The 21514-nt window shown below is 44.4% G+C and overlaps 1 protein-coding gene across 2 annotated transcripts in view; it reads left to right on the forward strand.

The window, feature by feature from the left end:
* LOC118380692 (platelet-derived growth factor receptor alpha-like) overlaps positions 1-19705 on the forward strand; it is a 35170-nt gene extending 15465 nt beyond the window's left edge. For both annotated transcript variants that reach the window (XM_052459902.1, XM_052459908.1), the window contains exons 16-28: positions 2062-2156; positions 2501-2633; positions 3543-3647; positions 11697-11807; positions 12504-12657; positions 14160-14317; positions 14707-14822; positions 16099-16221; positions 16380-16491; positions 16643-16742; positions 17013-17118; positions 18199-18434; positions 18675-19705. In XM_052459902.1, the coding sequence (XP_052315862.1) occupies positions 2062-2156; positions 2501-2633; positions 3543-3647; positions 11697-11807; positions 12504-12657; positions 14160-14317; positions 14707-14822; positions 16099-16221; positions 16380-16491; positions 16643-16742; positions 17013-17118; positions 18199-18434; positions 18675-18816 (1691 nt within the window). In that variant the 3' untranslated portion in view covers positions 18817-19705. The remainder of the gene's footprint in view (positions 1-2061; positions 2157-2500; positions 2634-3542; positions 3648-11696; positions 11808-12503; positions 12658-14159; positions 14318-14706; positions 14823-16098; positions 16222-16379; positions 16492-16642; positions 16743-17012; positions 17119-18198; positions 18435-18674) is intronic.
* The last annotated feature ends 1809 nt before the right edge of the window (positions 19706-21514 follow it).

Here is a 21514-nt window from a genome sequence, read left to right on the forward strand (position 1 = left end):
TAGTCATTTTAAAACAGCTACAGATTTCCATGGCTGTAATGGATGGAGGATGGATCAACAACATGGTGGTGACAATAATGATCTATATGACAGTGAAAAAAATAATACAAATATACAGAATACAAATATTCCAAAACATGCATATGTATGCAACAGGGAACTGAAGTAATACTGCAAAAAAACACTGCAAAGAAATACACTTTTTGGCCTAAATGCAAAGCTTTATGTTTGGGCCAAGTCCAACACAACACATCACTGAGTAACTGCCTCCTTGTTTTCAAGCATGGTGTTGGCTGCATCATGTTATGGGTATGCTTGACATCGACAAAGACTGGGGAGTTTTTCAGGATAAAAAGTGACCGGATGGAGCTAAGCACAGGCAAAATCATAGAGGAAACCTGGTTCAGTCTGCTTTCCACCAGACACAGAGAGGAATCAACTTTTCAGCAGAACAATAACCTACAACACAAAGCCAAATCTACACTGGAGTTGCTTACCAAGAAGACAGTGAATCTTCCTGAGTGGCGAAGTTATCCGTTTTGACTTAAATCTGCTTGAAAGTCTATGGCAAGACTTGAAAATTGCTGTCTAGTCATGATCCCCAACATCTTGACAGAGCTTGAAGAATTTTGCAAAGAATAATGGACAATCCAGGTGTGCAAAGCGCTCATGAGACTTACCCAAGAAGACTCGCAGCTGTAATCGCTGCCAACTGTGTTTGTAACATGTATTAACTCAGGGGGGTGAATACTTATATAATCAAGGTATATTATTGTTTTATGTTTCATTCATCTTTAAAAGAAATGTTAGACATTTTTTTCCACTTTGACATTACAGAGTATTTTCTGTTGATCGTTGACAAAAAATTACAAATAAATCCATTTGAATCCCGCTTTGTAACATAATAAAATGTGGAGAAATCCAAGGAGATGTAGACTTTCTATAGGCCCTGTCCAACATACATGGTTGGTATAGTGTGGTGACTAGATTCACCGTATCTTAGTTTGCCTGCTACCGTATATTTTCTTCCTGCCATAGTCTCCTCTTTTAATAGCTAGTTTCATCCTGTAGTTGCGCCCCTTTGTGACACTTGATGTGTGATTGGAATTGAAGAGACTGGGCTGGGCTGTCAGTGTTGAGGTAGCTGTCTGATAAATTGTCTGTGGTAGGGCAGCTGATCACAGACTTTTATTGTGTAGATGTGTGTTAGCCTGGGATACTTTTACTGTGAAAAGTAAAGCCCAGGTAGCTTAGTACATTTGGCCCCTCAAGCTGTGCCCCCCTACCCCGCACCTCTCCCTAAACCCTTCAGCAGACCCTTTGGTCCTGATAATCTGGAGACCCCACTGGTTTGGTTTATTGGGTGTGAGTCACCATGCTGAACTATGCCATTTAAATAGGGTATTTGGATTGCCACGTTGAAGTTCTTTATATTTTACCTCATGTTGGGTTCTTCAAATAATTCATCAAACTAACATTCCCATATTGACTTACATTGACTTCTCCATGTTATTTTCTCTCTGTGGCATTCTCCATGTTATTTTCTCTCTGTGGCATTCTCCATGTGGTTTTCTCTCTGTGGCATTCTCCATGTTTGTTTTCTCTCTGTGGCATTCTCCATGTGGTTTTCTCTCTGTGGCATTCTTCATGTTGTTTTCTCTCTGTGGCATTCTCCATGTTGTTTTCTCTCTGTGGCATTCTCCATGTGGTTTTCTCTCTGTGGCATTCTCCATGTTGTTTTCTCTCTGTGGCATTCTCCATGTTATTTTCTCAGTGTGGCATTCTCCATGTGGTTTTCTCTCTGTGGCATTCTCCATGTTGTTTTCTCTCTGTGGCATTCTCCATGTTGTTTTCTCTCTGTGGCATTCTCCATGTGGTTTTCTCTCTGTGGCATTCTCCATGTTGTTTTCTCTCTGTGGCATTCTCCATGTTGTTTTCTCTCTGTGGCATTCTCCATGTGGTTTTCTCTCTGTGGCATTCTCCATGTTGTTTTCTCTCTGTAGCATTCTCCATGTTTTGCTCTCCATCTCATGTGTGTGTGGTGGTTCTCCTCCTGAACAGGCCCCCACTCCGAGCTGCCTGTAACTGCTGCTGTTTTGGTGCTGCTGGTCATTGTCATCATCTCACTCATTGTCCTGGTCATTATCTGGAAACAGGTACAACAGATCACCAATGCCCCTCACACACGCACAAACTCGCTCACTCACTCACTGACTCATTCTCTCAATGACTCATTAAATCAGTCACCTACAATTTGTCTTAGAGCAGTGTTTCCCAACTCTGCTCCTCCAGTACCACCAACAGTACACATTTTAATTGTAGCCCCGGACAAGCACACCTGATTCAACTTGTCAACTAATCATCAAGCCCTCGATGAGTTCAGTCAGGTATGTTTGCCCTGGGATACAACCAAAATGTGTACTCTTGGGGGACGAGAGGACTGGAGTTGGGAAACGCTGCTCTAGAGCCAATCTGTTTATCTATGTCCTCTATCTTACAGAAGCCTCGCTATGAGATCCGCTGGAGGGTGATAGAGTCAGTGAGCCCTGATGGCCATGAGTACATCTACGTTGACCCCATGCAACTGCCCTATGACTCCAGATGGGAGTTCTCTCGCGATGGGCTCGTACTGGGTAAGAGCCGACTGCACTGCTTCCTTTCTCTGTGGTCTTATTGTGGTCATGTTCCGGTCAGAGTGTCACATCATCATGGTTGGGTGGTCGTGTTCTAGTCAGGCTTTGGTCTGGATGTCTTCCTCTGGTCTTTGAAGTGAGGATGTGATAAGGCCATCTGGCCTGGCAGAAAGGGGAGGTTGGGGCGTGCTGCCTGGGTATGGGTTGTGACTCACTGACCAAAGGGAATCTCACTCACTGGGTAACTGGGGAAGTCACAGATGAGAGGGCAGAGGCAGACGTGTGTGTCAAGTAACATTTTATTTTATTTGTCACATGGTTCGTAAACAACAGATGTAGACGAACAGTGAAATGCTTACGTATGGGTCCTTTTCCAACAATTCAGAGTAAAAGATAAAGATACAAAATATAAAATAGAAATAGAAATAGTGACACAAGGAATAAATACACAGTGAATAACAATAACAAGTAAACATGGCTATATACAGGGAGTACCAGTACTGAGATAATGTGCAGGGTTACGAGGTAATTGCGGTAACTGTGTACTGAAGATATAGATAGGAGTAAGATGACTAGGCAACAGGATAGATAGACAGTGGCAGCAGAGTATGTGGTGAGTGTGAAAGTGTGTGTGGCGTCAGTATGCATGTGTGCGCATGTTATGTGTTTGTGTGGGCATATGTACTGTGTGTAGGTATCTGTGTGTTGGAGTGTGAGTCTATGGGTATAGTCCAGTGTGTGTGCATAGAGTCAGTGCTTGAGAGTGTGTGTGTGTGTGTGTGTGTGTGTGTGTGTGTGTGTGTGTGTGTGTGTGTGTGTGTGTGTGTGTGTGTGTTTGCCTGTCTATGTTTGTGTATTTGTTTACCCTCCATGTTAACTGATCGTGTGCCATGTCTGGTGTGTCTGCAGGTCGAGTTCTGGGCTCTGGGGCGTTTGGGAAGGTGGTGGAGGGAACTGCATATGGACTCAGCCGCTCCCAGCCCGTCATGAAGGTGGCTGTGAAGATGCTGAAACGTGAGTTGACCACAGACAGCTATAGTTGACCACATACAGCTATGGAGTTGACCACATACAGCTATAGTTGACCACAGATGGCTATAGAGTTGACCACAGACAGCTATACAGACAGCTATAAAGTTGACCACAGCCAGCTATAGTTGACCACAGACAGCTATAGTTGACCACATACATCTATAGGTGACCACAGGCAGCTATAGAGTTGACCACAGACAGCTATAGAGTTGACCATAGACAGCTATACAGACAGCTATAGAGTTGACCACAGACAGCTATAGAGTTGACCATAGACAGCTATAGAGTTGACCACAGACAGCTATAGAGTTGGCCACAGACAGCTATACAGACAGCTATAGAGTTGACCACAGACAGCTATATAGACAGCTATAGAGTTGACCACAAACAGCTATAGAGTTGACCATAGACAGCTATACAGACAACTATAGAGTTGACCACAGACAACTATAGAGTTGACCACAGACAGCTATAGAGTTGACCATAGACAGCTATAGAGTTGACCATAGACAGCTATAGAGTTGACCATAGACAGCTATAGAGTTGACCACAGACAGCTATACAGACAGCTATAGAGTTGACCATAGACAGCTATAGAGTTGACCATAGACATCTATAGAGTTGACCACAGACATCTATAGAATTGACCACAGACAGCTATAGAGTTGACCATAGACAGCTATAGAGTTGACCACAGACAGCTATAGAGTTGACCATAGACAGCTATACAGACAGCTATAGAGTTGACCACAGACAACTATAGAGTTGACCACAGACAACTATAGAGTTGACCACAGACAGCTATAGAGTTGACCATAGACAGCTATAGAGTTGACCATAGACAGCTATAGAGTTGACCATAGACAGCTATAGAGTTGACCATAGACAGCTATACAGACAGCTATAGAGTTGACCATAGACAGCTATAGAGTTGACCATAGACATCTATAGAGTTGACCACAGACATCTATAGAATTGACCACAGACAGCTATAGAGTTGACCACAGACAGCTATAGAGTTGACCATAGACAGCTATAGAGTTGACCACAGACAGCTATAGAGTTGACCATAGACAGCTATACAGACAGCTATAGAGTTGACCACAGACAGCTATAGAGTTGACCACAAACAGCTATACAGACAGCTATAGAGTTAACCACAGACAGCTATAGAGTTGACCATAGACAGCTATACAGACAACTATAGAGTTGACCACAGACAGCTATACAGACAGCTATAGAGCTGACCATAGACAGCTATACTGACAAAGATAGAGTTGACCACAGACAGCTATAGAGTTGACCACAGACAGCTATAGAGTTGACCATAGACAGCTATAGAGTTGACCATAGACAGATATACAGACAGCTATAGAGTTGACCACAGACAGCTATAGAGTTGACCATAGACAGCTATACAGACAGCTATAGAGTTGACCACAAACAGCTATACAGACAGCTATAGAGTTAACCACAGACAGCTATAGAGTTGACCATAGACAGCTATACAGACAACTATAGAGTTGACCACAGACAGCTATACAGACAGCTATAGAGTTGACCATAGACAGTTATACAGACAACTAGAGTTGACCATAGACAGCTATACCGACAAAGATAGAGTTGACCACAGACAGCTATAGAGTTGACCATAGACATCTATAGAGTTGACCACAGACAGCTATAGAGTTGACCATAGAGAGATATACAGACAGCTATAGAGTTGACCACAGACAGCTATAGAGTTGACCATAGACAGCTATAGAATTGACCATAGACAGCTATAGAGTTGACCACAGACAGCTATAGAGTTGACCATAGACAGCTATACAGACAGCTATAGAGTTGACCACAGACAGCTATAGAGTTGACCATAGACAACTATAGAGTTGACCACAGACAGCTATAGAGTTGACCACAGACAGCTATATAGACAGCTATAGAGTTGACCACAGACAGCTATAGAGTTGACCATAGACAGCTATACAGACAACTATAGAGTTGACCACAGACAACTATAGAGTTGACCACAGACAGCTATAGAGTTGACCACAAACAGCTATACAGACAGCTATAGAGTTAACCACAGACAGCTATAGAGTTGACCATAGACAGCTATACAGACAACTATAGAGTTGACCACAGACAGCTATACAGACAGCTATAGAGTTGACCATAGACAGCTATACTGACAAAGATAGAGTTGACCACAGACAGCTATAGAGTTGACCACAGACAGCTATAGAGTTGACCATAGACAGCTATAGAGTTGACCATAGACAGATATACAGACAGCTATAGAGTTGACCACAGACAGCTATAGAGTTGACCATAGACAGCTATACAGACAGCTATAGAGTTGACTACAGACAGCTATACAGACAGCTATAGAGTTAACCACAGACAGCTATAGAGTTGACCATAGACAGCTATACAGACAACTATAGAGTTGACCACAGACAGCTATACAGACAGCTATAGAGTTGACCATAGACAGTTATACAGACAACTAGAGTTGACCATAGACAGCTATACCGACAAAGATAGAGTTGACCACAGACAGCTATAGAGTTGACCATAGACAGCTATACAGACAGCTATAGAGTTGACTACAGACAGCTATAGAGTTGACCACAAACAGCTATACAGACAGCTATAGAGTTAACCACAGACAGCTATAGAGTTGACCACAGACAGCTATACAGACAGCTATAGAGTTGACCACAGACAGCTATAGAGTTGACCATAGACAGCTATACAGACAGCTATAGAGTTGACCACAGACAGCTATAGAGTTGACCACAAACAGCTATACAGACAGCTATAGAGTTAACCACAGACAGCTATAGAGTTGACCATAGACAGCTATACAGACAACTATAGAGTTGACCACAGACAGCTATACAGACAGCTATAGAGCTGACCATAGACAGCTATACTGACAAAGATAGAGTTGACCACAGACAGCTATAGAGTTGACCACAGACAGCTATAGAGTTGACCATAGACAGCTATAGAGTTGACCATAGACAGATATACAGACAGCTATAGAGTTGACCACAGACAGCTATAGAGTTGACCATAGACAGCTATACAGACAGCTATAGAGTTGACCACAAACAGCTATACAGACAGCTATAGAGTTAACCACAGACAGCTATAGAGTTGACCATAGACAGCTATACAGACAACTATAGAGTTGACCACAGACAGCTATACAGACAGCTATAGAGTTGACCATAGACAGTTATACAGACAACTAGAGTTGACCATAGACAGCTATACCGACAAAGATAGAGTTGACCACAGACAGCTATAGAGTTGACCATAGACATCTATAGAGTTGACCACAGACAGCTATAGAGTTGACCATAGACAGATATACAGACAGCTATAGAGTTGACCACAGACAGCTATAGAGTTGACCATAGACAGCTATAGAATTGACCATAGACAGCTATAGAGTTGACCACAGACAGCTATAGAGTTGACCATAGACAGCTATACAGACAGCTATAGAGTTGACCACAGACAGCTATAGAGTTGACCATAGACAGCTATAGAGTTGACCACAGACAGCTATAGAGTTGACCACAGACAGCTATATAGACAGCTATAGAGTTGACCACAGACAGCTATAGAGTTGACCATAGACAGCTATACAGACAACTATAGAGTTGACCACAGACAACTATAGAGTTGACCACAGACAGCTATAGAGTTGACCACAAACAGCTATACAGACAGCTATAGAGTTAACCACAGACAGCTATAGAGTTGACCATAGACAGCTATACAGACAACTATAGAGTTGACCACAGACAGCTATACAGACAGCTATAGAGTTGACCATAGACAGCTATACAGACAGCTATAGAGTTGACCACAGACAGCTATAGAGTTGACCACAAACAGCTATACAGACAGCTATAGAGTTAACCACAGACAGCTATAGAGTTGACCATAGACAGCTATACAGACAACTATAGCGTTGACCACAGACAGCTATACAGACAGCTATAGAGCTGACCATAGACAGCTATACTGACAAAGATAGAGTTGACCACAGACAGCTATAGAGTTGACCACAGACAGCTATAGAGTTGACCATAGACAGCTATAGAGTTGACCATAGACAGATATACAGACAGCTATAGAGTTGACCACAGACAGCTATAGAGTTGACCATAGACAGCTATACAGACAGCTATAGAGTTGACCACAGACAGCTATACAGACAGCTATAGAGTTGACCATAGACAGTTATACAGACAACTAGAGTTGACCATAGACAGCTATAACGACAAAGATAGAGTTGACCACAGACAGCTATAGAGTTGACCATAGACATCTATAGAGTTGACCACAGACAGCTATAGAGTTGACCATAGACAGATATACAGACAGCTATAGAGTTGACCACAGACAGCTATAGAGTTGACCATAGACAGCTATAGAATTGACCATAGACAGCTATAGAGTTGACCACAGACAGCTATAGAGTTGACCATAGACAGCTATACAGACAGCTATAGAGTTGACCACAGACAGCTATAGAGTTGACCATAGACAGCTATAGAGTTGACCACAGACAGCTATAGAGTTGACCACAGACAGCTATATAGACAGCTATAGAGTTGACCACAGACAGCTATAGAGTTGACCATAGACAGCTATACAGACAACTATAGAGTTGACCACAGACAACTATAGAGTTGACCACAGACAGCTATAGAGTTGACCACAAACAGCTATACAGACAGCTATAGAGTTAACCACAGACAGCTATAGAGTTGACCATAGACAGCTATACAGACAACTATAGAGTTGACCACAGACAGCTATACAGACAGCTATAGAGCTGACCATAGACAGCTATACTGACAAAGATAGAGTTGACCACAGACAGCTATAGAGTTGACCACAGACAGCTATAGAGTTGACCATAGACAGCTATAGAGTTGACCATAGACAGATATACAGACAGCTATAGAGTTGACCACAGACAGCTATAGAGTTGACCATAGACAGCTATACAGACAGCTATAGAGTTGACTACAGACAGCTATAGAGTTGACCACAAACAGCTATACAGACAGCTATAGAGTTAACCACAGACAGCTATAGAGTTGACCATAGACAGCTATACAGACAACTATAGAGTTGACCACAGACAGCTATACAGACAGCTATAGAGTTGACCATAGACAGTTATACAGACAACTAGAGTTGACCATAGACAGCTATACCGACAAAGATAGAGTTGACCACAGACAGCTATAGAGTTGACCATAGACAGCTATACAGACAGCTATAGAGTTGACTACAGACAGCTATAGAGTTGACCACAAACAGCTATACAGACAGCTATAGAGTTAACCACAGACAGCTATAGAGTTGACCACAGACAGCTATACAGACAGCTATAGAGTTGACCACAGACAGCTATAGAGTTGACCATAGACAGCTATACAGACAGCTATAGAGTTGACCACAGACAGCTATAGAGTTGACCACAAACAGCTATACAGACAGCTATAGAGTTAACCACAGACAGCTATAGAGTTGACCATAGACAGCTATACAGACAACTATAGCGTTGACCACAGACAGCTATACAGACAGCTATAGAGCTGACCATAGACAGCTATACTGACAAAGATAGAGTTGACCACAGACAGCTATAGAGTTGACCACAGACAGCTATAGAGTTGACCATAGACAGCTATAGAGTTGACCATAGACAGATATACAGACAGCTATAGAGTTGACCACAGACAGCTATAGAGTTGACCATAGACAGCTATACAGACAGCTATAGAGTTGACCACAAACAGCTATACAGACAGCTATAGAGTTAACCACAGACAGCTATAGAGTTGACCATAGACAGCTATACAGACAACTATAGAGTTGACCACAGACAGCTATACAGACAGCTATAGAGTTGACCATAGACAGTTATACAGACAACTAGAGTTGACCATAGACAGCTATACCGACAAAGATAGAGTTGACCACAGACAGCTATAGAGTTGACCATAGACATCTATAGAGTTGACCACAGACAGCTATAGAGTTGACCATAGACAGATATACAGACAGCTATAGAGTTGACCACAGACAGCTATAGAGTTGACCATAGACAGCTATAGAATTGACCATAGACAGCTATAGAGTTGACCACAGACAGCTATAGAGTTGACCATAGACAACTATACAGACAGCTATAGAGTTGACCACAGACAGCTATAGAGTTGACCATAGACAGCTATAGAGTTGACCACAGACAGCTATAGAGTTGACCACAGACAGCTATATAGACAGCTATAGAGTTGACCACAGACAGCTATAGAGTTGACCATAGACAGCTATACAGACAACTATAGAGTTGACCACAGACAACTATAGAGTTGACCACAGACAGCTATAGAGTTGACCACAAACAGCTATACAGACAGCTATAGAGTTAACCACAGACAGCTATAGAGTTGACCATAGACAGCTATACAGACAACTATAGAGTTGACCACAGACAGCTATACAGACAGCTATAGAGTTGACCATAGACAGCTATACTGACAAAGATAGAGTTGACCACAGACAGCTATAGAGTTGACCACAGACAGCTATAGAGTTGACCATAGACAGCTATAGAGTTGACCATAGACAGATATACAGACAGCTATAGAGTTGACCACAGACAGCTATAGAGTTGACCATAGACAGCTATACAGACAGCTATAGAGTTGACTACAGACAGCTATACAGACAGCTATAGAGTTAACCACAGACAGCTATAGAGTTGACCATAGACAGCTATACAGACAACTATAGAGTTGACCACAGACAGCTATACAGACAGCTATAGAGTTGACCATAGACAGTTATACAGACAACTAGAGTTGACCATAGACAGCTATACCGACAAAGATAGAGTTGACCACAGACAGCTATAGAGTTGACCATAGACAGCTATACAGACAGCTATAGAGTTGACTACAGACAGCTATAGAGTTGACCACAAACAGCTATACAGACAGCTATAGAGTTAACCACAGACAGCTATAGAGTTGACCACAGACAGCTATACAGACAGCTATAGAGTTGACCATAGACAGTTATACAGACAACTAGAGTTGACCATAGACAGCTATACTGACAAAGATAGAGTTGACCACAGACAGCTATAGAGTTGACCATAGACAGATATACAGACAGCTATAGAGTTAACCACAGACAGCTAGAGTTGACCATAGACAGCTATACAGACAACTATAGAGTTGACCACAGACAGCTATACAGACAGCTATAGAGTTGACCATAGACAGTTATACAGACAACTAGAGTTGACCATAGACAGCTATACTGACAAAGATAGAGTTGACCACAGACAGCTATAGAGTTGACCATAGACAGATATACAGACAACTAGAGTTGACCATAGACAGCTATACAGACAGCTATAGAGTTGACCATAGACAGTTATACAGACAACTAGAGTTGACCATAGACAGCTATACTGACAAAGATAGAGTTGACCACAGACAGCTATAGAGTTGACCATAGACAGATATACAGACAGCTATAGAGTTGACCACAGACAGCTATAGAGTTGACCATAGACAGCTATAGAGTTGACCATAGACAGCTATACAGACAGCTATAGAGTTGACCACTGACAGCTATAGAGTTGACCACAGACAGCTATAGAGTTGACCACAGACAGCTATAGAGCTGACCACAGACAGCTATAGAGTTGACCACAGACAGCTATAGAGTTGACCACAGACAGCTATAGAGGTGACCACAGACAGCTATGGAGTTGACCATAGACAGCTATAGAGTTGACCACAGACAGCTATACAGACAGCTATAGAGTTGAACACAGACAGCTTACTTTGCGATTGATGAAACAATGGCAGTCATTGATGGATCTTGTTGATGATAAATTGATTCTGTGTGATTGACCGATAGGTGCTGTGTGATTGATTGAAGGTTGATTTATTGTTTGTCTGTTTGGTGTTGCAGCCACGGCCCGTTCCAGTGAGAAACAGGCCCTGATGTCAGAGCTGAAGATCATGACTCACCTGGGCCCTCACCTCAACATCGTCAACCTGCTGGGGGCCTGCACCAAGTCAGGTGACTACACACACATGCACACACACACACTTACAGATGCAGTGGTGTAAAGTACCTACGTGAAAATACTTTAAAGTACTGCTAAAGTCCTTTTTTGGGGTGCTTTACTTGACTATTTTGGGTACTTTACTATTTATATTTTTGACTACTATTACTTTTACTAAGTACTCTTTACATTTTGAATGCTTAGCTGGACTGCAAAATGGTCCAATGCCTACATCCCTGGTCATCCCTACTGACTCTGGCAGACTCACTAAACACAAATGCTTTGTTTGTAAATTATGTCTGAGTGTTGGAGTGTGCTATCAGTCATTTTTATTTATTTAAATGCTGCCATTTGGTTTGCTTAATATAAGGGATTTGAAATGATTTAGACTTTTACTTTTTAATACTTTTATTTTACTGGGTGACTCACTTTTACTTGAGTCATTTTCTATTAAGGTATCTTTACTTTTACTCAAGTGTAACCATTGGGTACTTTTTCCGCCGCTGCAGATATGCTCACACACACACATATGGTTTTGACAGTCAAGAAAGGCAGTTGCCATTACTCTCTGGGTGTGGTATTTTAATAGTGTTTTTATGAGTGTAAAGGCTTGCCCTCTTGGCGTAGCTTTTAGCCTTTATGAGCCTCTGATAAGTTAAGCCAGGAAACTGACACTTGTGTCTCTTTCTATCTCCTCTCTTCCCATGCAGGCCCCACCTACATCATCACTGAGTACTGCTTCTATGGAGACCTGGTCAACTACCTGCACAAGAACAGAGAGAACTTCCTCAGCTTGCACTCAGAGAAGACCAAGAAAGACCTGGACATCTTTGGCATAAACCCTGCAGACGAGAGCAGCAGGAGGTAAAGAGACATAGAATCAGCTGCAGAAACACACACATGGACGCACACAGGCATGGACGCACACAGACACGGACGCACACAGGCATGGACGCACACAGGCATGGACGCACACAGACACGGACGCACACAGGCATGGACGCACACAGGCATGGACGCACACAGGCATGGACGCACACAGGCATGGACGCACACAGGCATGGACGCACACAGACACGGACGCACACAGGCATGGACGCACACAGACACGGACGCACACAGGCATGGACGCACACAGGCATGGACGCACACAGGCATGGACGCACACAGACACGGACGCACACAGACACGGACGCACACAGGCATGGACGCACACAGGCATGGACGCACACAGGCATGGACGCACACAGACACGGAGGCACACAGGCATGGACGCACACAGGCATGGACGCACACAGGCATGGACGCACACAGACACGGAGGCACACAGGCATGGACGCACACAGACACGGACGCACACAGGCATGGACGCACACAGGCATGGACGCACACAGGCATGGACGCACACAGGCATGGACGCACACAGGCATGGACGCACACAGACACGGAGGCACACAGGCATGGACGCACACAGACACGGACGCACACAGGCATGGACGCACACAGGCATGGACGCACACAGGCATGGACGCACACAGGCATGGACGCACACAGGCATGGAGGCACACAGGCATGGACGCACACAGGCATGGACGCACACAGACACGGAGGCACACAGGCATGGACGCACACAGGCATGGACGCACACAGACACGGACGCACACAGGCATGGACGCACACAGGCATGGACGCACACAGGCATGGACGCACACAGGCATGGACGCACACAGGCATGGACGCACACAGGCATGGAGGCACACAGGCATGGACGCACACAGGCATGGACGCACACAGGCATGGACTCACACAGGCATGGACGCACACAGGCATGGACGCACACAGGCACAGGCGCGCACAGGCACAGGCGCGCACACTCACATGCACTAGCACGCACACACACCCCCTATGTCGTGTGTCCCCCTCCTCAGTTCCTGCTCCAACTCTCCCCACTCAGTCATTCTGTCTCATTGCCAGCACTATACTGCAGGCTCTCAGTAACATAACGTAGCTCTACCCCAGTCTTCCACATGGCTGAGGAGGTCATCTGGTGTCTTCCACTAATCAAATCTGTGTTTGAAGTGGTGCTCGGCTTTCAGCCTAATCATGACTGTTGTTTGGTACCTGTTAATGGTCTCTGTCCAGGCGAGCATGGGGGAAACAGTGGGAGAGGCCTGCCTGTTCCTGTCTGCTCTGCTGATCTGTGTTGACAGATTACTTACAATGACCACATCTCAAAATGACCACACCATCAACTGCACCCTTTGTAGCGGGAACCTCAGTATATACATTGGGTGTTCTTTGAGAATGGTGATTCTACCATGGTTGTTGTCTTTCTACCAACCTTCTCCCTCCCTCCTTCCCTGCAGCTATGTGATCCTGTCCTTTGAAAGTGGTAAAGGGGACTACATGGAAATGAAGCAGGCAGACACCACGCAGTACGTGCCCATGCTGGAGATGAGTGATGCCTCCAAGTACTCCGACATCCAGAGGTCTGAATATGACCACCCACCATCACAGAAGTGTGGTGAGTACATAGTCGGACAGTCTCTCTCTCTCTCTCTCTCTCTCTCTCTCGCTCTCGCTCTCGCTCTCGCTCTCGCTCTCGCTCTCGCTCTCGCTCTCGCTCTCGCTCTCGCTCTCGCTCTCGCTCTCGCTCTCGCTCTCGCTCTCGCTCTCGCTCTCGCTCTCGCTCTCTCTCGCTCTCTCGTTGGTTGGTTGGTTGAGGGTCCAGCCTGTAATTATATAGAGAGGGTAATTGTAGCATTTGTATTTCTCCCTCCCATTAGGAAAAGCCAGGTTACAGCAGCCAGTTCTATATTTACATGCACGTAAACATACAAACACACACTTTATTCACTCACTCATAGACCGACTGAAGCTAAATGTCTGTATATGTGTGTTTTTCTGATCCAGATAATGAGATGGACAGCCTGCTGTCAGAAGACGGCAACGAGGGCCTCAGCACCACAGATCTGCTCAGCTTTACCTACCAGGTGGCCAGAGGCATGGAGTTCCTGTCCTCTAAGAATGTGAGTGGGACCAAGGGCTGGGAATGACTGGAGATCAGTGGGACATGATGTTAGGTCAGTGCAGTGGGCTGGGGATAACAGGTCAATGTCATACAATACAATAGCTATTCTGAGACCAAGGTCTATTTTACAGATGAGCCCTGAATTACAGAAATGACACACATCAAAATATAAATACAAAATGTAAGCAGAAAGAAAAACACAGTCATAAAAAAGCAAAATGCATTCATCAGTAATAAGGTCCTCAATCAGCTTTGTGAATTGCCCCAGAGGCACCGAAACAGGCTGTACATTTCGTCTTGATGTTCTGGTGCAGATCGGGCAATTTAAAGTATTGATTGGGGACTTATTTGTGGAGGAATGTAACATTTGTGATGTTTTATTTGTGCTTCCCATGACTGTGTTTTTGTATTTTAATGTATATATGTATATATGTAGGTTGGGTATAATGTGTATATTTATGTTGTATATAAAGGGCGCATGTGTAAAAGAGAGCTAGGTCTCAATATGTCTTCCCTATTAAAATATAGGTAAAAAGAATCAAAACAAACATCCACTTTAACAACATTTATTAGATTTTTACTCAAATAAGGTGCAAGAAAACTAGAAGCTGATTTACCTAACTCAGGAGAGACCTAGGGAATTTCCAGAATATATCAACAAGAGATACAGAAGTGAGCCTAGGATGCCATAGCCATCTTTTATTGGCCTGACTTTGCAACGAAGGAAGGAAGTGATGGTCACATGATTCCTTTGGCTTAGCAGAAGCTAGTGTCACTGGCAAGCTTGTTCTGACCTCTCTGTTGGTACACAACAGGGAGTGGGTCGGTTGCCACGTCAACCCTGCCGTCTGTATGTTCCAGTGGTAACCACAGTAATGATGGCAGGCAGGTTGTGGGCTGCTGTTGTGCTTGATGACAGCTGTGAAAGCCAAGAGGTTGGCTAAATCAGGGGTTGTGTGATAAGCGGCCCTGTGAAGGCTGAGCTCACTGCTCAGGAGACAGGCCAGGTCTTTATATAGAACACCCAGTAGGCTGGAATTACACTGGGTACAAAGAAGCTATAAGCTCCTCATACAGCCTCCTAGTTATTATCCCTGAAAATCCCCTGGCCAGGAGTGGTCAGTCAAGGCTGTCTCTTAGGCTGGCCTGTTGATATAAAGCCACCCTGTAAAACATGAGGAGGAAAGAATGAATAAATGGAAAGGGAGAACATACAAATAGTTTCTTTGAATTGAGATGAAATGAATTTTCTGTGTGTCTGTTTTGCTGTACAGTGTGTGCATCGGGACCTGGCTGCTAGGAACGTCCTGCTCTCTCAGGGGAAGATAGTGAAGATCTGTGACTTTGGCCTGGCCAGAGACATCATGCATGACAACAACTATGTCTCCAAAGGCAGTGTTAGTATTTCTATATGACCATACTGGCTGTTTGTGTCCCCTGAGCATAGACATGTATCCTGCTTGTTCATGTTAGCACTCCATTATGTTCCACTATTGTAGTGTCCGTTATATGAGTGCTGTGTGTTTGATCCATCTGCTGTGTGTGTTGACCATAGACCTTCCTGCCAGTGAAGTGGATGGCTCCTGAGAGTATCTTTGACAACATGTACACCACCCTCAGTGATGTCTGGTCCTACGGCATCCTCCTCTGGGAGATTTTCTCTCTAGGTGAGGCTAAGCTGACCCCAAATCTGTGACAAAGACACATCTTGAGAAGCATGTTGAGGAGACATCTGACTCCAGATCCGTGTGTAGATACAGTGTTGACAGTGTTACTGCTGTTTGCTGGTGTACTGATGGCAGTGTGTTTGTGTTAAAGGTGGCACCCCATACCCAGGGATGGTAGTGGACTCCAGCTTCTACAACAAGATCAAGAGTGGCTACAGGATGGCCAAACCTGAGCACGCCCCCGCTGATGTGTATGTACATATATTTTGTATATAATTCTACATTGTGTTGTGTACATTATGTTGAAACACTTTTTATGCCAAAACCATTTTTAAAACACTGGATCAGATAACATTGTCCCATATGTCATGCAAATACTATGGAACGCTACTACTGTTGTGAATGCACAGTACTAAACTGTGATATACAATACAATTATATAACTGTTACACCATTGCATTTCACTCCTGTATTGTCTGTCCCGTTCTCTCTGTTTAACTAGGGTGTTTTCCTTCCTCCAGGTATGAGATGATGATAAAGTGTTGGAACAGTGAGCCTGAAAAGAGGCCTTCCTTCCTCAGCCTGAGTGAGAGTGTGGCTTCACTGCTGCCCTCCGGCTACAAGAGGGTGAGCGTCTCTTCAGTATGAGCTCTGACCTTACAATCTCTCCCAGGGTTCCTCACCCCTGCTTTCTAATGTGCTTCTCTCTTTAATTCCTGACCCTGACCTCCAACATTTGGACCTACTCCTCCCTCTTAATGTTTCTTGTCCTTTCTAATCAGTTTCATCCCCCTTTTACCTTACCTGACCGATCCTATTTTTACACAGAAAGGGAGTAAGTGCTTCAACCATACTCTTTCTCCATACCTTTCTCACACTTTTCCTAGCCAGTGCGCCCCCCCTAGCCTTGGGGCTTGTTATAGTTCTACAGTACTAACAAAGTGAAGTTCATCTAAAACCAGGCTCACAAACTCCAACCACTTCCCCCAACGCTGCCAGTGTAGTGTGTTTCTGTGTGCTCTGCCAGTTGAGGCTGTTTATGTGGGCGCTGAGTACTGTGCATTTCCGTTGTATTAAAGCCCAGCTCTGGCGATGATTAGAGTGCTAAATGCTCCAGCTGGCGGTCAGTGACCAGCACCAACCACAGTACTGACGCAGTCAGCAGCAGCAGCCCCAGGTCTCCCCTCCACCTCCCCTTCACTGGCTAGGCTAACTATAATGAGCCTATTAAACAGCACTACACACATGGCACATCAAACCTCCTCCTCCTTCACTATTCTGCTTTGCTGGTCCAGGAGAGTGGAGGAGTTAGCTCCTGTTTTAGCACCTCAGGCTGGGGATGGGTTGGCTGGGCTAGGGTGGGGTGGGACGGGAGATCACCACCAGGCTGAGTGAGTGAGAACACACACCACTGACTGGTTCAACTGATAAATCTGGTTTAGGATTGATTTATGAGTTGAAGTGATTTATGTTTTGTGATTATGAAGGGGATGCTACTGTTTTGGAGGTACTGTATGGGAGGTACCAGAGCAGTAAATAATTATTGAGTACTCCAGGCCAAACATGTTTTATTTACATGCACATCACTCTTGTTTTTTTAAAACGGTTGGACATATAACTAAGTTTTCTGCATGTTACTGTAGACATGATTCAATGCTCCTCGATACTGTAGGTTAATGTTCTTTGGGCTTTCTCTCTGTTGTGCAGTGCTTCGAGAGGGCAAGCCATGAGTTCCTGAAGAGCGACCATCCAGCAGTGACCAGGGTCCAGGTGGAGAGTGATGACACCTACATTGGGATCACCTATAAGAGTCAGGACAAGTTGAAGGACAGGGAGAGTGGCTTCGACGAGCAGCGCCTCAGCTCTGACAGCGGTTACATTATCCCCCTCCCCGACCTGGACCCTCTGTCTGATGATGAGTACGTCAAGAGGAACCGCCACAGGTAGGCTACCACCTTAATCTCAGACATGTGTATCCTCAATCTCAGATTCTGATATGTGGTATAGGTTGATAACACCGTTTTACAACCTAACATGTGCTAGTTCTGTTTACCAAATGCAAACATCCGGCAAACAAGATAGATATCCTTTATATTTATTTAATGGTCTCCTCCTGTTTACTATACCCTATCACTCACTCAGCTGTTTAGTAACACTGACCTGTTCCTCTCTGTCCTGTGAAGCTCTCAGACATCTGAAGAGAGTGCCATAGAGACAGGCTCCAGCTTCACGCTGGCCAAGAGAGAAGGAGAGACCCTGGAGGACATCAGCCTGTTGGATGAGATGTGTTTGGACTCAGAGCTGGTGGAAGACAGTTTCCTGTGAAAGGCCTGGAGAAGCCAAAAGCCTGCTAAAGAGAGGGAGAGAGGGGGGAGAAACACACATGAACACAGACTCTCAGACCACCCAAAGACCCCTCCTCGCAACCCCCTATCTCGAACCCTCCTCATCCTCCGCCCATACACCTCCATGCCTCTCAGGAGGACAGAGCAAAACCACTTCACTGCTTGGACGAGTCTGTGGCCAGATCATGGTACGCCTGCCGTTTTCCTCACCAGACTGACAGCACCCCTTGTGGGGCTGGAGGGACGAGCAGCATGGATGGATGCTACACTAATGACTCATCACTACCATGTGGTTCTATGGAACCATGTGGTTCTATGGAGTCTCTATGGAACGGTAGTGTTGGATGGGAATAAGAGCAAATGAGGAGAACATGGAGGAAGATTTTTATATAAAACGTATAAAACCTTATTGTAATGGGCATTCCAAACAGCATCATAAGCAAGGATGGATGGAGGGATCAGAATGCATCAGGCGTGAAAGTCAAAGACCCAGAATGACGGGCAGTTTATCTCAGCCATGCAGAACCACTACAGACAGACCCACTATTTAAACCACATCACACCAGTGCTAGCAAACAGATCAGTCTGAGGCCAGCTACACAACAGACGGCTTTACTTCACAACCCACCTACCTGCAGAATATGTACTACAGTATATCTGATGCTGGCACAATCAGTAGCAATACACTGATTAAAAAACATGTTTTTGTATTTGCCCATATGGCATATGTTGTCAATAGCAGTACAAACATGTTTTTTTTTTGCCTGGTTGATTAACCAGGCAAGTCAGCTATATCTATCTATCTATCTATCTATCTATCTATAACTGACTTGCCTGGTCAGTTAAAATAACAAATTATATATATATATATATATATATATATATATATATATATATATATATACACACACACACACACACACACACACACACACACATACATACACTGGGGGGAAAAAAACATGTAAAGGATTTCACTGAATTACAGTTCATATAAGAAAATCTGTCAATTTCAATGAGTTGATTAGGCTCTAATCTATGGATTTCACATGGGTGGGCCTTGGAGGGCATACACCTACCCACTTGGCAGCTTGGCCCACCCACTGGGGAGCCAGGCCCAATCAATCAGAACGTTTTCCCCACAAAAGGGATTTATTACAGACATAAATACTCCCCCCCCCTCTCTCAGACTATCCTGCAGGTGGAGAAGCCAGATGTGGAGGTCCTGAGCTGGCGTGGCTACACATGTTCTGCGGTTGTGAGGCCGGTTGAACGTACTGCCAAATTCTCTAAAAAACGTTGGAGGCAGTTTATGGTAGAGAAATTAACATTCAATTCTCTGGCAACAACGCTGGTGGACATTCCTGCAGTCAGCATGCCAATTGCACGCTCCCTTAAAACTTGAGACATCTGTGGCATTGTGTTGTGACAAAACTGCTCATTTTAAAGTGGCCTTTTATTGGCCCCAGCACAAGGTGCACCTGTGTAATGGTCATGCTGTTTAATCAGCTTCTTGATTTTCCACACCTTTCAGGTGGATGGATTATCTTGGCAAAGGAGAAATGCTCACTAACAGTGACGTAAACAAATTTGTACACAAACATTTGAAAAAAATAACATTTTTGTGCGTATGGAACATTTCTGGGATTTTTTATTTCCGCTCATGAAACATGGGACCAACACTTTACATGTTGCATTTATATTTTTGTACACACTATATATACAAAAGTATGTGGACAGCCCTTCAAATTAGTGGATTCGGCTATTTCGGCCACACCAGTTCCTGACAGGTATCAAATCTAGTACACAGCCATGTAATCTCCATAGACAAACATTGGCAGTAGAGTGGGCTTACTGAAGAGCTCAGTGACTTTCAACGTGGCACTGTTATAGCTGTCCCGGTAACTGTAAGTGCTGCTATTGTGAAGTGGAAACGTGTAGGAGCAACAACGGCTCAGCCGCGAAGTGGTAAGCCACACAAGCTTACAGAATGGGACTGCAGAGTTCTGAAGCTCATAGCGCGTAAAATTGTCTGTCCTCGGTTGCCACATTCACTACTGAGTTCCAAAATGCCTCTGGAAGCAACGTCAGCACAAGAACTGTTCGTCAGGAGCTTCATGAAATGGGTTTCCATGGCCGAACAGCCGCACAAAAGCCTAAGATCACCATGCGCAATGCCAAGTATCGGCTGGAGTGGTGTAAAGCTCGTTGCCATTGGACTCTGGAGCAATAGAAATGCATTCTCTGGAATGATGAATCATGCTTCACCATCTGGCAGTCCAACGGGCGAATCTGGGTTTGGTGGATGCCTGGAGAATGCTACCTGCCCCATTGTGTAGTGCCAACTATAAAGTTGGATGAGGAATAATGATCTGGGGCTGTTTTTCATGGTTCGGGCTAAGCTCTTAGTTCCAGTGAAGGGAACTCTTAACGCTACAGCATACAATGACATTCTAGACAATTCTGTGCTTCCAAATTTGTGGCAAAGGTTTGGGGAAGGCCCTTTCCTGTTTCAGCATGACAACACCCCATGCACAAAGCGAGGTCCATACAGAAATGGTTTGTTGAGATCGGTGTGGAAAAACTTGAGTGGCCTGCACAGAGCCCTGACCTCTTGCCGTGCGGTAGCAGAGGACAGTCTATGACTTGGGAGCGAGGAAGTCTTTGACAATTTTTAG

The sequence above is a fragment of the Oncorhynchus keta genome, chromosome 1 (genome assembly GCF_023373465.1).
Source record: "Oncorhynchus keta strain PuntledgeMale-10-30-2019 chromosome 1, Oket_V2, whole genome shotgun sequence".
Classification (NCBI taxonomy): domain Eukaryota; kingdom Metazoa; phylum Chordata; class Actinopteri; order Salmoniformes; family Salmonidae; genus Oncorhynchus; species Oncorhynchus keta.